A 15,716-nucleotide genomic window follows, 5' to 3' on the forward strand; every position below is an offset into this window, starting at 1 on the left:
ACATAAGTTCACTTAAGGCTATAACATGCTGAGACTACCTCTAATGGGGGACAAAGAAGCAGGAGACCAGGCACATCTGGTTAGTAAATTAAAAGGGCTGGGCAGGGCCCAGTCTGGGAAATAAATCAGGGCAAGACTCGAGCTTCCATCACAATGTTCAGGGAAATAATTAACCCGGGGCCTGGACTACTCTGTGCCAGCCTGTCTCACTTCCCCTTATTACCCCCCACAGACCAACCTTAGATTCTCTTGCCAAGGTGAGAAGGGAAAGAAGAACAGAAGCAGAGCCATAGGGCAACTGAAGGAGTGGGAAAAGAAAGAAAATGTCCCCTCCATCTGCAGCCAGGCCTTGAGGGAACATGAGGCTGGATTGTTCTCCCAGAAGCCACTTTCCCAAGAACAATGAATGCTCTCCCTCCCTACCCAAGCCCTTCCTGCTCTGTCCCAAGGAATCTGTCTTCTGCACCCATTCCAAGTGTCCTGCTCAGGCTCCCCAGGAGCTGGCATGAGATATTGATAAGAATATTGGCTGCGTTTGAAACTTGGTTTGCTGCTTAATTTGCTGCCTATGGAAGCTTAACTAAGTCATTTAATGTTTATGGGTCTCCATCCTCTCATTTGTTTTAAAAAAAAAAAAAAAAAAAAAGGAAGTCAAACTCTCTAATTCAATTTTAAAAGCATTTATTAAGGTCCCCCCAATCTCTAAATCTATGATCCTATTAGCAATTAAAATCTAAAAATGTGACCCAGCTCCTAGGTGGTTTTCCCTAGTCCTCTTCCCAAATAGGCTTGGGCTGTGGCCACACTGGCCCCACCCTCAGCCCAGCCCCACCCATCAAAGAGCTGGGGGCCCTGAAGAACAAGAGGCTCAGGTTACAGTGATGGGTGACTCACAGATGCTTCTCACTGCTTGTTTTTTTAAAAATGCAACAAGAAGCTTCTCTCTGCTCTGGGTGTCTCATCGGGGTGATGATGGTCCATCAACAACTGCCAATGCCCAGAGGGGGCTGGCTCCAGAAGGGGACCTAATTCCTTGGTTCAGGGCTAGGTAAAGTCAACTGTAGGGACTGCTAAGTCTGCTATAAGGAAGGGATTCCCAAGCATTAGCCACATTCTAGGGTATGGCCCTTTCATTGAAACAAATGGTAGCTTGAGAACAAACCTCCATCCCAACCTTAAAAGTCCCCATAAATATGTCCTCAAGGGTTATGTGGTAGTTGGAAAAGATTGAACTCAAAGTCCACACACCAGAACCTTGTCATGGTTCTGCTACTAATTATGACCTTGGAGCATGTGACTTAATTTCTCTAGGTCTCAGTTTCCTTATCTGCAAAATGAAAAAGGTTATACTATAATTTTAAGGCCCCTTCCAGCTTTAAATATTAAAAATTAAAGACATTCTATCTTACAGAATTAGCAATTGTCCAACTGTAAAATGGAAGCAATAATGAATACACTTGTATGTGCAATACATACAAGTATATGCATGATTGCTTCCATTTTACAGTTTTGTAACTGTACATTACAGTACAGTAATTTTTGAGTTTTGTTGAGTAGGAAAATGTTTTTTCAAAGCCTTAAAGTATTATATGAATGGAAGTTATTCATATTTTATAAATATATTTCCACATATATAACCCAGAATGATGGGAAGACCAATGAGCCAGAAATCAGAAAAGCTGAGTGCTAGTCCTGAAATTGCCACTAATTAGCTGTGTGAGTTTGAATAATTTCCCTGATTTATGTGGGTCTCAACCTCCTGATTTGGAGAATGAAGAATTTTCCCTAGATGATCTCCAAAGACCCTGTTCTGACTTCAGCCTTCTAGCATTCCTTTTCTATGTATCTGTACACTGAGTCATTCCTCTCACACACATAAACATACAGAGACAGGTATACCCACACAGAAAAAGCCATATGCTGACATACTCACAGAGTCCAAGGCCATGCTCCCACTGGCCACACCCTGATCACAGCCCTTTCCTGGGGCATCTCCACCAGCCCTGGCAGGCAGGGCCCCTTTTTCAGAGAGTTGACTTCCCTCCTTTTGGGCTCACTGCCAGGATTAGGCTGGGAACTCCTGCTCACCCACTTTCTAGACCCCACCAGCCAGAATCCTCTGCATTAGACATTAGGAGTTTCTGCCTGGTAAAGTTAATGGGAGTTGGGAGTTGGAATACACTGAGGTATTTGCTTGCCTTTGAATTAGGGCCTGGAATCTAGTCTTTACCTATTTTATTTGAAGTAAAGAGCCTGACTCTTTCTGGTTCTTGACTCAACAACTCACTGCCTCCCCAAGACATGGGGGTATGGAGACAGAAAGAAAAAAAGAAGGATGTGATAAGAAATTTCCGGAAGAAATGAAAAAATTCAGACTTGAGTGAGGAAGGGAGCAGAGGACCAGACAGAATCACCCCCTATTTTCTTTACTGACTGGGATCTATACTTCGCCTCAATCTCCCAACATACACATCAAGCTCCATAAACCTAATTCTGGCTATATCATCCTAGGATCTGAAGGACCTCAGTTCCACCTCTGATGCCATATCACTGTGTGACCTTGGACAAGTACTTTACATTATGTAAATCTTAGTTTTCCCAGCCTTGAAGTAGAAAGAAACATATATAGATTATTGATATAATTGAATTGATGGTATTCAATATACATTGGGAAAGAAGGTAAGGGAATCCATTGCCTGTGATCTTTCTGGTCTTTCATCTAAACTTACTCTGACCCTGACATGACTTTCATAATCAAATGTTCAAGGTTCTGAGTCCTCTTGCCCTTTCCCCAGTTACACTAAAAGCTAACCCGGAACATGAGTAAGTTTCCAATTGTGTGCCAAAGCTAAGTTCTCTTTAGGAGAGGTTGAGGAACAAAACATCTACCTCCTGATGCACACACACACACACACACACACACACACACACACACACACACACAGAGTCTCTCCTTTGGGCCATCATATGTCCTAAATAGTGGCCCTTGTCTAGCTGTCTAGATTTTTAATTTACATAGCATCACTCTGTTCTGGCCAGAAAATGTGAAAATGAATGGGATTAGAATTCTTGTAATGAAATACCACTCTGAAGCAACCAGAGGCCATGAAGTATAAGTATTGGGGACATGGCTTTCCAACTTCCCTTCTCAGACATCCCTCTTGCTTGTGTCCTTCTTTGGAAAAAACAAAAACAAAAACAAAACATTCAGACCACTATGCAGCAGGATGAAGTTGGCTCAGCATTCTGCAATCCCCAGCCTCTGGGGCCATAACCCTACTAGGAAGGGACACAGGCTACTTGAAGAAAACCCACACTCATGTCGGGAGGACCTAAAGCTTGGGGGAATCCCATTTCCAGATATGAGCCTGCAAAGACTGGGAGAAGGAAGCTATAGGAGCTGAGTTAGAGTGCTAAATTTCTCAGAGCAAATCCACTTCTACATTTTACCTCCTTAAAATAAAGGGTTTGGATTAGATCTTTCTAGCACTCTCATTCTAGGAGTTTTCTAGTGATTACCCAAGCAGGACAGCGCAGGGTCCAGGGAGAGGAGACACCTGACCCAGTAGACTGGGTCTGACCCAGTGGGCAGGCTCCACTAATCTTTTGTCCAACTCATAATTCTCCTTTTAGAACTCTGATCAAGAAAAAAGAATAAATAAGAAGAGCCGAGGTGTTGAGGGCCTCTCCTCCACCTGGAAGGGAGCCAGGATTTCCTTCCCCAGTCCCCCTCAGACCTCTCCCTCTCCCCTGTTGCACTCACCTTGATAGTGCTGACCAGTTCTTCCTCTTAATAGACATTGTCACTGGGGAGCTTCGTCCCACGAGCGGTACCCTCCTCCTCCTCCTCTTCCTCCTTCTATTTGGCTCCAAACACCTCCTACAGTTATCCACTCTGTGCCTTCCCTCACCTGCCCCTGGGTCCCTCCTCCTCGCACCAGCCCAGTGCCCAGGTGAATCACATGGTCCCTTATCTCACCCCCCGCGCGCGCAGACACCCCTTCTCGCTGACACTAAGGACTCCGCGCCCGGGTCACACCTCCCCACGCAGAGCGGCGCGGGGCTCCTTCGGCCGGGGGGAGCTGTCCGGGGCCCTGGGCTCCCGTCTCCGGAGCTTCCCGGGCGGGGACGGCGCGGACAGACGCTGGGGACCGAGCTGGGGTTGGTTGGCCGCCCCGGGCGAGGGAGGGCGACTTCCTGCTCAGAACCAGTCGGACCAGCTGGGGCTCCGGGCTGCCTCCCCCTGCAGGTGGCGCGGGCTAGTGGGGGTGTCAGGGAAGCCGGGCTGGGGGACGAGAAACCCGAGGATCGGCTCAAGCTGATCTCACCCGCTCAGCTCGACTGCCGGTAAACCGACTTAGCCCTGAGAAATCCAAGAGCAGGAAGTGAAGCGGAAAAGGTAGAGTGGGTACCGTAATGTCATGTCTAAAGCACGCAGCGGCACCCCCCTTCCCCTCCCCCCGACACACCCTACTCTTGGCTTTGGAACCCTTTCATTGAGCGGAACATGCGAACAGTTCCCACCTCCTCCATCTAATTTAGGCTTCCCAAACTATAATGAATTAAGCCACACACCAGGTAGAGAGCATAGGGTACTCTAAAATCTTTCCCCCCTGCTCTCTGAAAGAATGCCCGAAAACCTTAAGAGCTCTAAGATAAGCGACGGAAATGGGAGTCAGGGAAAGATGTATGATGGGGCAGACACCTTTCCCCCAGAAGAGGTAACTGGGACACAGGTATCTAAAACAGCCTTTGAGGCCATAGTCCTGGACTGAGAATAGGATCACAGAGTGAATGTTAGAGCTAAAAAGAGCCTTAAGAGATTATTTTATTCCAACCTTTTTATTTTCATCAATGAAAAGACCTCAGCCCCGAGAACAGGAAGTGACTTTGCCAAAATCAAAAACAAGGAGAAGAGCAAATACTTGAAACCAGGACTTCGGGCTCCAAATTCGGTTTTTTGGGAACAATCTAGGCCCTCTCTAACACCCTCTAGTGACAGTATCCTGGGCCTGGTGAAGTACCAGCTACTTTCTGCTCTATAGCAGCCTCATTTGCGGTGAATTTGGAAGCTGGGAATTGGGAAAGTCTTATCTCCTCTAAATGATCCAGCAAGTACTGAAAAACTTTCCAACCTCTCCGTGAGTATGAGAAAGTAGCTCAAAGAGAGGCAGCCCCAGGTCAGTAAGGCATCACTTTGTCTCTGAATCTGTTTCCTCGTTCGGAAAAAATGAGGGAGTTGGAATTGGAACATCAGTTTTAGTGCTCTGTGATTCTGTGAAAAATGAAATTGGGTTTCAGAATAAGAAAGTGAATAGGGAGATAGGAATACCCATGCTATATACCCTGGTTAGATTACCACCAATCAATCAATCAACAAGAATTCTTTATGGATCTACTAAATGCTAAGCACTCTGCTAGGAACTAGTCCAGCTAAGAGCAAGATACATAAAGACAGAAGTGAAACCATCTCTACCCATGAAAAGTTTACGTTCTGTTGAGGATTGTATCCTGGCTAGGTCCTTTGCACATCAGGCTACACAGATCTAGTGTAGAAACTCTTATGTAAGACAGAGACACTGACATGGATGCAGATTGACTTCTAAATAAACATTGCACAAATGCAGAGTCTGTTCCATCATCTTCTTCTCCAAGGAGTATCCAACTCCCTCAAGAAATCTTCCTTTAAGACATAATATGAGCTGATACAAAGTATCAAAATATTATTTTGTAATATTGTAATATTGTAAAGTATTATTGTACAGTGAGCAACTGAATGATTTAACTTCTCACCAATACAATGATCCTACACAATTCTAAAGGACTTATGATGAAAAACACTATCTACCTCTAGAGGAAAAAAAACTGATAGACTACATGCAGATAGAAGCATTCTTTTTAAACTTTATTTTTTTTTGTCTTGGGGGATAGGTTGTGTTTTCTTTTAGAATATGGCTATTATAGAAATATGTTTAGCATGATTTCACACACATAATTTATATATTATAGATATATTATATAATATATTATATTATAGCTTGCCTTCTCAAGGAGGGGAAAGGGAAAAGGGAAAGAGAGAGTATTAAAAAAAAAAGGCAAATGTCAATTTTTTTTTAACTTGTGATTGAGAAAAAGAAAAAAAAAGAAATTTTCCTGTACTGTTAGGAATGACTCACTGACTCACTTCCTTTCTCTGGGCTTCTGCTGCCTTTTCTGTCAAAGGGAAGGCTTGTATTATGTCAGTGATTTCCACTTTTTTTTTTTTTTTTTTTTTTTTAGAATGAAGACTTTTTTCAATAACAAAAAAAAATTTTCTTAGCAACTATTCTATCTATAACTATAGACTGAGATGGTACATGATGAGAAAAAAATTACTATAAGATTAGTTTTTATATTTTATTCCTCATATCAGCCATTATATGCATTGGAAAAATAGATATATAAACAAGAAATTCTATTTATTTAGAATAACATGCAATAAGGCTGGACAGGCCAATAGGATCCCAGTTTTCTAAAATGATTATACATTATTATTCTTCCTCAATCACACTGTTCCAATGAAACTGTCTTACTTGCTGTTCCTTATTCTTCTTCTGTCTCTTCCTTTGTATACATGGTCTGTTTCCCATGAATGGAGTGCTCTTCCTTCCCTATCTTCATGTCTCAGAAGCCCTAGTTTTAGTCAAAGATTAGTTCAAGTGCTAATTTACTCCCTAAAATCTTTCCTGACTCCCTCCTCACTTACCGTGCCTCCCCTATTTAGATCCTTAAAGTGAAGGACTCATTTTTGTCTTTGCATCTCTAGCACCTGGGACAGTGCCAGAAATAAAGTAGATACTTAGTAAACACTTGTTGATTTCTTACTTAAAAGGTGACTTGTTTTAGCCTGAATGTAATGTCCTGGGGTCTCTGCATTCTTTTCCCATGTACAGGGATAAAAGATTTGTAAAAAAATTCAGAATTGGAAGGGAACTTATTGATTATTTTATCCAATCCCTTTATTTTACAGAAAAGGAAACTGAGACCTAGATTAAGTGACTTCCTCAGAATCACACAGATAAGTAATTCAATGCAAGTCATCAAGCTACTATATTTTATACCCTGTGCTAGACTCTAGAAATACAAAGACAAAGAAAACAGTCCATTCCCTCAAGGAGCTTACATGGGGAAAAGACAAAAATTCCTATATATGGGGCAGCTAGGTGATGCAGTGGATAGAGCACTAGCCCTGAAGTCAGAAGCATAAAATATGCAATATACATATATAATATCTATGTAAATATATAACTTTAATAATTAACTTAAATGTCTATATAATAATTTTGGTAAGATAGGAATAGAACCAACAAGTAGAAGGATCAAGAAAATCAGGCTGAGAGGAGTGGCCCTGGAGCTTCCTTGAAGGGGAGTAGACAGTGGAGAAAGCAGAGCCAGGGCTTTTCTCATCTATTACTGGTAGTGGTAATTAGCTAACCACTGTGCTAAGTTTGGGGCTTATTTAGTGGACTAGCTTCAGGTAGAGGGAGCAGTGGGCAATGGGAGACACCATTAAAGAACAGGTAATTGCCTTCATGCATATGACCTTCAGTGGAAACTGAGCTTTTTTTTGTCCTTTAAGGAGGGCCTGGGATGCTGGACCAAGGGCTAACTACTCTGCCCAAATGAAATATCCTATGAATGTGTCTTCCCTACTCAGAAGATGATCCCATTCTGATTATGGGAGTCTGACTTGAGTGTAATGAATGAATAAAAAAAAATGCTTTGTTCAAAGCCAAATGTCTAATCCCTGGGTGGTGGCTCTGGTTGTTGTCCTTTGTAGACAAAGAAAATCAAAATGACCTCCCTATCTTGGGGTCAATGTGCAATGTGTCTGATTGGACCAATATGAGCTTGGAAGGTTCTACCTCAGATCAGACACAAATAGTTCGTGGAACATTTAGAATAGAAAACTGGTATTCAAATAGAAAAGTGAGACAATCCCTGTTTTCAAAAAGCTCACTTTCTAATATGGTTTAGAAACAGAAAGACCTAGTATTTCTTAGGGGACAGCAGCTAGGTAGATGATAGTGGATCTTCTTTAGCATTATTTGCTTTGATAAATTCATACCCATTCATTTGACTGTGCTAAGGACTTTGAGGGTGAGAACTTTATTATCAGGGTCTTTAGTACCTATGGTTGAGAGATGTATTTGCATTTTGAGGACAGGGACTACACCTTAAATTTTTGTATCTGTCAAACTGTCCATCCTAAAGCCAGATACATCACAGGTATTGGAATTGAGAATGGAGAGAAGACACAGTGAAACACACACAGCTTCCCTCTTCAAAGTTGCCATCATGGTATTACTACAAAGAAAGGAATCTGGGGCAGAAATAGGTACTAGGTAACAGGTTTCACTCCACATGAACATAAGCATGATCTGAAGGCCTAATTCACTCTCTTCCTCCCTCCACTTCTGCCTAGATCTAAAGGAATTAAAAAAATTTTAGCCCAAATTCTTCCTTGGGCTACTTGATTTTTCTTACCATACTGGGAGCTCCCAGGCCACACATTGCTTGGAACCCAAGCCAAGGGACATGCCAGCTGGGACTCAGCTGTCTCCCACAAGGAAGGACCCTTGAAATCTCATCCTTTTTACTTATCAGTCCATGGGGTATGAAATCAGATGGGAGATTCCAACAAAGGGTCAACTGGGGTGGTATTTGTTATTGGGGATTTCCAAGCCAAATCCAGGGACTTTTGAGATCTTCAAGATAATCTATGTCATCTTTGCTTTGTAATCCATGTTTTAAAGAGCATTTGTCCACAAAAAGGGTCTGAGTCAAGTTCTAGGGGCCATATCCCTTTCATGCTGCCTCCACTCAAACCATTGTTGCCATCTTACCTCCTCTCACCAGAACTTTAGACTGTCCCAGGGATGCTAAGTGCAGACATATGAGTGTTTACTTTTTATGTTGCCCTGAACAATGGTCTACACTTGGCAGCCATAGCCACACCATGTTACTATCCCTCCTATATTCAAAGTATTGTCTTCCCTCATTAGAATATAAGCTACTTGAGGAAAGAGATTTGCTTATATTTGAATTTCCATTGCTTAGTACCATGCCTGGCACATAATGCCAAATAAAAATTCTATCTATCTATCTATCATCTATCTATCTATCTATCTATCTATCTATCTATCTATCTATCTATCTATCTACCTACCTATCTATTATCTAGCTAGCTAGCTATTTATCTTCATCTCTCTATATCTATCTATATCTACATGTCTATAGTACTTGATTTATCTATCTCTGTATATCTATGTTGCTGAGCTGAGATCCTGTTGCTCTATGCGATCCTGGATTCTGGACTCCCTACTTCCACTTTCCCTGGGCAAGGGAACAGTTCTCTTTTCTCCTAGGCCTGCCAGGAAATGAGCTAGAATGGAGAGCTAGGGAGATCCCACTGGTGTCATATCCAAACCAAACTAACACATACATACATACACAGAGGACTCACACATACATCTATAAATTATTCACAGATAAACTTAACAACATACATACACACATATGTTTACAATATGTATCTATATGTATGCAATATCTAAATGTACACAATATCTATATGTATATTTATGTTTTATAAATGTTTTTATAAATTGTTTTATAAATGTGTTTATAGCCCCAACTGATAAATGGTCAAAGGATATGAACAATTTTCAGATAAAGAAATTAAAGCCAAATATTAAAAAATGCTCTAAATCACTATTGATTAGAGAAATAAAAATTAAAACAACTCTCTCAGGTTGGCTAAAACATAAAAGAAAAATGTTGGAGGGGATGTGGGAAAATTGGGACCCTAATGCAGTGTTGGTGGAGTTGTGAAATGATCTAACCATTCTTGAAAGTCATTTGAAACTATGACCAAAGGGCTATAAAACTGTGTGTACTCTTTGATTCAGCAGTGCTGCTTCTGGTTATGTATCCCAAGGAAATAATTTATGCAAAAATGTTTGTAGCACCTCTTTTTGTTGTGACAAAGAATTGGAAAATGAATAGATGCCCATCAACTGGGGAATGACTAAATAAGTTATGGTATTTGGAAATAATAGAATATTATTGTTCTATTAAAAATTATGAAAAGGTAATTTTTAAAAGCCTGGAAAGATTTATACAAACTGATGCTGAGCGAAACAAGTAGAACCAGGAATACAGTGTATACAGCAACAGCAAAATTGTGCGATGATCAACTATGAAGGACTTGGTTCTTCTCAACAATTCAATGATCCAAAGCAATCCCAATAAACTTTGGATAGAAAACACCATCTGCATCCAGAGAGAGAACTATGGAGAATGAATGTAAATCAACACATGCCATTTTCACTTTTTTTCCTTTTTCTTCTGCATTTTTTCCTCTTATGGTTTTCCCCTTTTGTTCTGATTTTTCTCTTCTTACCTGATTCATAAAGAAATATGTATCTTAAAAACTAATGTACATGTATAATCAGAAAAAAAGAAAACAATTTTTAAAGTAAAAATAAATAAATATATGGATATAGTCACAAAACATACAGGTATGAATATATAGCAGCACAGTTATTCGCATTTAAATTCTCTATCCTGGGATTGGCTACATTAACGAGAGTTAGAAAGACTTTGGAAGATACAGAAGGCATGGTTCATGGGAGAAACAACTCCTATCTGTTGGACTGATAGTTTCTTGACTCCCAATCTCAAACTGGGCTCAAATCACTTTCCTCATCCAAATCTTCTGAATATGATCAAGTTGGAACTACACATAAAACACACAAAGATGCAGATAGGATACCTTGTTCAGTGCCAATGTGTTAGAGTTCTGGCCCAACCTAGATGAAGCCAGAAGAAAGGGCCAACAAGATCCATTCTGTCTGGAGAAGGCTGGTAAGAGACTAGTTTATTTCACTCATGCCAGGCAGAGATGCTACATTAGTCCAATACTGGACTAGGGATTCAGCTACCTGTACTCTTGGCTGAGGGAATAAAGGTGAACTCTCTAACCTATATCCCACTTTTCCTTTCAGAAGTCCTCAATCAGTCATTGTAATGAAGTAAAAAGAACACTGAGTCAACTACTCAAGAAAACAAGGTTCCAGACTCCAGCTATAATAGGATTGTTGGTCATTGGTCAAATTGCTGACATTCTCTGAGTCCCAGTTTCCTCATCTGTAAGATGAGGGGGGGAGTGGACCAGATGCTCTGTAAAGTCCCTTAAAGCTATAAAATTTTATGAGTCTTAGAATACTCCTTGGCATCTTCACGTGCTCAAAGGGAGTTGAATGATTAAGGGTGCTGTGGAAAAGTGCTTTGCTGGGGGTAGGAAGGAAAGCTGCTCCCTGAACTGGTCCCCAGGGCTCTGCAGTCTGGTCATCCACCTGGAACAAGGTTGACCCTTAGGCTGACCTGAGCCATGCAGAGAATCTAGCTCCCTCCGTGGGGGGCCATCAGAGCTAATGTTTAACTCCCCACTCCCTCATCTGGCTCAGCACTTTAGCCCCAGTTTCCGGAGACCAGCCCTACCCAGCCCTGCCCTGCCATATACTATACTCCCAGGGTGAGACTTCCCCATATGGTAGTGGAGTATGGACTCAGAGAGGAGGCTCTATACAACAGAGACAAGAGGTAGCTGTCATCCAAGTGTTAGATGTTCTCCCCAAGGGCTTAGCTTCTGGAGTTATAGATACCCAGTCTGCCCTGGGGACTGACTGACTGTCTTACTCTGATCCTGCCAATGAGAAGTACTACAAGTATGCTCCACCCTCCAACAACAATGGAGCCCTGCCTGGTGAACTATTGTCAACTAAAGAGCAAGCTCCCTGAGAAGCCTCCACTTTGTAGTACCAAGGGTAAAGGCACAAGCTTGACTCATTCACACATGTTCCTTGTATATCCTCTGTAGCTTATGTTTTTCTCTCAAAGTACAGAAGGTTTTCCAAGTCCTCATACCCCACCCTTTTTTTTCTTCTTAATTCCTCAAGAGGTTCACGGTACAATGGGAAAGGTGTTGAATTTGGAAATCAACTGTTCCTTGTTCCCTGATTCTGCCACTTATCACATGGGTATGCTTGGGCAAGTCAACTCTCCTAGGGATTAAACTAAATTCTCACAAGTCCTTACCAACCCTACGTTTGTTGTACTATTGTACTTTGCCTACAAAGCCTACTGATGGAAACCAGGTTCCTGTCTAATCAGGTAAAAATTTCCTGCCAGAAAAGAGCCAGGTTTCTGTTTTGTATTCATGATTGGATTTGAAAGCTAAGTGGTTACTTATATACATGAGAAATGTATAAAAGAGAATAGATATACTCTCAGAGTCATCCAATCCAGCCCTCTGTCTCCACTTAGGGTTCCATGTAAATCATCCCATAAAACTATCAATCCTACCTCTAAGAACTCTTAGATAATAATTCTATCCTTTCCTCCCCATCATTTCCAGAGCTTTGTAAATTATTTTCCAATAGAACATGAGGATTTTTTGAAAGCAGAGGATATTTAAATCTCAAGTCTAGCAGAGTTGCTGGTTCACTGTCAGTGTTTCATGAATATTTATCGACTGATTGATCATCTAGCTTGGATTGCTCTCAATGCATCCAAAAGCCACCTGATCATCTTTCTCCTTTCCCAGAGGATATGCAACATCATATTCAATTTTACAAACATTTGCCAAATACCTATTATTTGTCAGACCTGGTGCTAAATTGTGCTAAAAACCAAATGGGAAAAGTCTCTGCCCTCAAGGAGCTTACAGTCAACTAATAGATTCAATACAATCCCCTGCTGGGAGACAGAAAGTGACAGCAGATGACCTCAGGAATACCTTTCGATGGGGCCCAGCAGGGTTGAGATTCTCAGAGGGTTAGGCTGAGAGAGCTGTTTCCATCTGTCTATTTGGATTGGCTTCTCCCTCAGTCCCTCCCTGCTTCCCACAGCCGCAGGCCTGGGGCCCTGTGTTTACCAGGTGTTTGCCTTAACTCCAACCCACAGATTGTCCTCATAGCCTTTGTATGGCAGGGTGGAGGCTGCAATCTGCCAGGGTCCCCCGATTAATGGGCTAGACTGGCAAGACTGAGATTTGGCTTTTGTGTTTGGGTTGGGCCCTAATAAAAAAAGGGCAGTACCTAAGAGAAAAGCAAAGATAAGGAAGGAGAAGGCTATTCCCTGGACCCAGGCCAGCAGGGTGGGTCTAAATGAGGAGGGGTGGGTTTCTGTGGCCAGTTGGGCATAGGGCCCAAACCCCATCTTCTGTTGGGTTTACCAAGCTCAACAGGTTTTCCAGCTTCTTCATCTGTGTATGTATGTATGTATATATGTTTATGTCTGTGAGAGAGAGACAGAAACAGAGAATGATGCAGAGAGATAGGCAGAGTGGGTGGGGTGGGAGAGAGAGACAGGGAAACACAGAGACACAGAGACAGAGAGGAAAACAGAAAAAGAGACAGAGCCAAAGACAGAAAGAGAGAGAATTCTGGGAGAGACATCCTTAAATATATATATATATCCCATGCTCAGCCCAGTGAGTTGCTTGTGTCATGTCACCAATCTTAACAAAATGAAATGACTTTCCTTTATAGTATAACATCTAGGTCCATCCTCAGGGACCAGGCCATAGTGGAAAGTGTCCTCAAGGCTCTGGGAGTGAATACCCCACTGCCCCTCTGGGGGAACCTGGTCCAACAGCCCTTACTGGAGTTTACAGGCTTCTCTGTCTTAGATTGTAGGTTCTGCCCTGAGGAGCCTGGGCCCTGCCCTTTGTACCTTCATTCTCTCCTGGCTTTAATAACTGAAAATGCTCTAAGGAAAATAGAGGGTAGAGCTGGGCCTAGTACATTTTTAGTTTCAAGAGAGGGTAAGAAGTCAGACAAATTCAGGCAGTATGGTTTCTCATTTGCTACCACTGTCTGTGGAACCTGGAGGTGGCCAACAAGCTTTAGAAAGCAGTCACCGCTCAGGGAATAATAGCCAGTTCCAACTGGGGCCAGTGTCAAGAGTTGTCACATCCTGCCTGGACTTCATCTGGGGACTTTGGTCCCTCTAATCAGATGTCCCATTTTTTGTCCTGAAAGGTAGGCTCGTCTGCTTTCTCCTCTCCTTGCCAATTCTCTTCCTGACATGGAAAAGACAACTCAACTAACTATCTAGCTAGGTTACAAAGAGAAGAGGATCTGTATTTGGAAGGCAGCAGGATGGTGGGAAGGTCTTCGCCCATAGGTGGAACCTCCAAGTCTCTCAAGGTCTAGTAAAAATAGGAAGCTAGTGAAAGTAGTGAGGTCTTAGGGAATAGCATGTGAAGGGGAAAGAATAAGGGTCAAAGGGATACAGATGAAAGCACTGGCTACGATTGAGGAAAAGTAGTTTAAAAAAGAAAAAGGAAAAAAGTCCACTATTCAGAGTGGGAAATATGATTATGGCAGGAGCCACCTGGTGACAATAATGAGAACTGCAATGTCTCCTCTTGGATAAACAGTGGTCGCAGATATTTAAATTTTACAGAATGGACTTCAGAGGCAATCTAATAAATTTATACCTGAACAGCTCATTAAACTTTGAGACAACTCAACTTGTTCAAAGATTTTTCCACAGGTAGAGATTAAATCTGCTTCTCTGCAACTGCTACCCATTACAATTTAGAAAAGAATTTAATGGGAAAAATTCAATTTGCAAAAATTTACTTTGCTAATGTTTCTGTAACACATTTTCCATAAAGAGATGTATGCCTATATAAACAGTTAAATCCAATTTGATTCAGATTATGTGGAAAGCAGTGAAATCCAGTTACCCTCAGATGAGGGAGGTGGTAGAAGGTTGGCACCAGGCAGGAGAAGGGCAAAAATGGAGCCTGGCTGGGTTGTAAAGGGGAAATCACTACCCCCTTTCCACTTGTGGATAGTTCTAAATGCTAAGTAATTTTTCCTAACACTTAGTTAATATCTCTGCAACTGCCACCCACTGATTCCACCCATTGTCTCTAGTTTTGTAGTCTTGGATCAAGTAAAAAATGCCTAATTCTTTTTTTCCACAAGACAGAAATAGGGAATAAAAATCAGAATAAAGGACAGCAAGGAAAGTTCAGTGGTCTTTCATCTAATTTTTATCCTCCAAATATGAGCTTAAAGTAGGATTGCCCGTAGAAAAATTGAAGTTACAACTGAATATCCCAGAACTAGCAGAGAGAGCTCAGAATCTGGGTTGGATTTTCCCATTCCTGAAGGAGAAGACAAAGATGGGGCAAATGGGGATAGAAAGCCTGTGATAGATTGTCAGGATGACCAGGCTCGGGGGAAAGGAGTTCTAGGTCTGTTTATGGGATGAGTATTAAACTAAAAATGGGGAAGAAGAGGGAGCACTGCATACCACCAGTTCTGGAATATCATTTCTCATCATACTACTGGTATATTTAGTCACTGAGCACAGCTTTTAGGATCAGAATACCATTAATAGTTTGATAATGTAAGGGGATATTCTGTGTGATGTCACAAGGGGTCTAAGTATGGTACAATAGTACAGAAAATATTGATCTTCAACTCAGAAGCCCAGACTCCTAATATCTAAGGGAGTGCCCAAGTTCCCTTGGATATTTAATTGCTTTGTAACATTAGGCAATTCACCATACCATTCTTAGACCTTATCCACAAAATAAAATTGATAATAGTCATCTTAACACACAAGATTATAGTGCATCAAGTGATTTGTAA

At 41.7% G+C, this 15,716-nt stretch overlaps 1 protein-coding gene across 2 annotated transcripts in view; it reads right to left on the bottom strand.

The window, feature by feature from the left end:
* The window catches only part of LAD1 (ladinin 1), a 34,049-nt gene extending 29,919 nt beyond the window's left edge, over positions 1 to 4,130 (bottom strand). For both annotated transcript variants that reach the window (XM_074308752.1, XM_074308751.1), the window contains exon 1: positions 3,764 to 4,130. In XM_074308752.1, the coding sequence (XP_074164853.1) occupies positions 3,764 to 3,801 (38 nt within the window). In that variant the 5' untranslated portion in view covers positions 3,802 to 4,130. The remainder of the gene's footprint in view (positions 1 to 3,763) is intronic.
* Between the last annotated feature and the right edge of the window lie 11,586 nt (positions 4,131 to 15,716).

The sequence above is a fragment of the Sminthopsis crassicaudata genome, chromosome 4 (genome assembly GCF_048593235.1).
Source record: "Sminthopsis crassicaudata isolate SCR6 chromosome 4, ASM4859323v1, whole genome shotgun sequence".
In the NCBI taxonomy this organism is placed as follows: domain Eukaryota; kingdom Metazoa; phylum Chordata; class Mammalia; order Dasyuromorphia; family Dasyuridae; genus Sminthopsis; species Sminthopsis crassicaudata.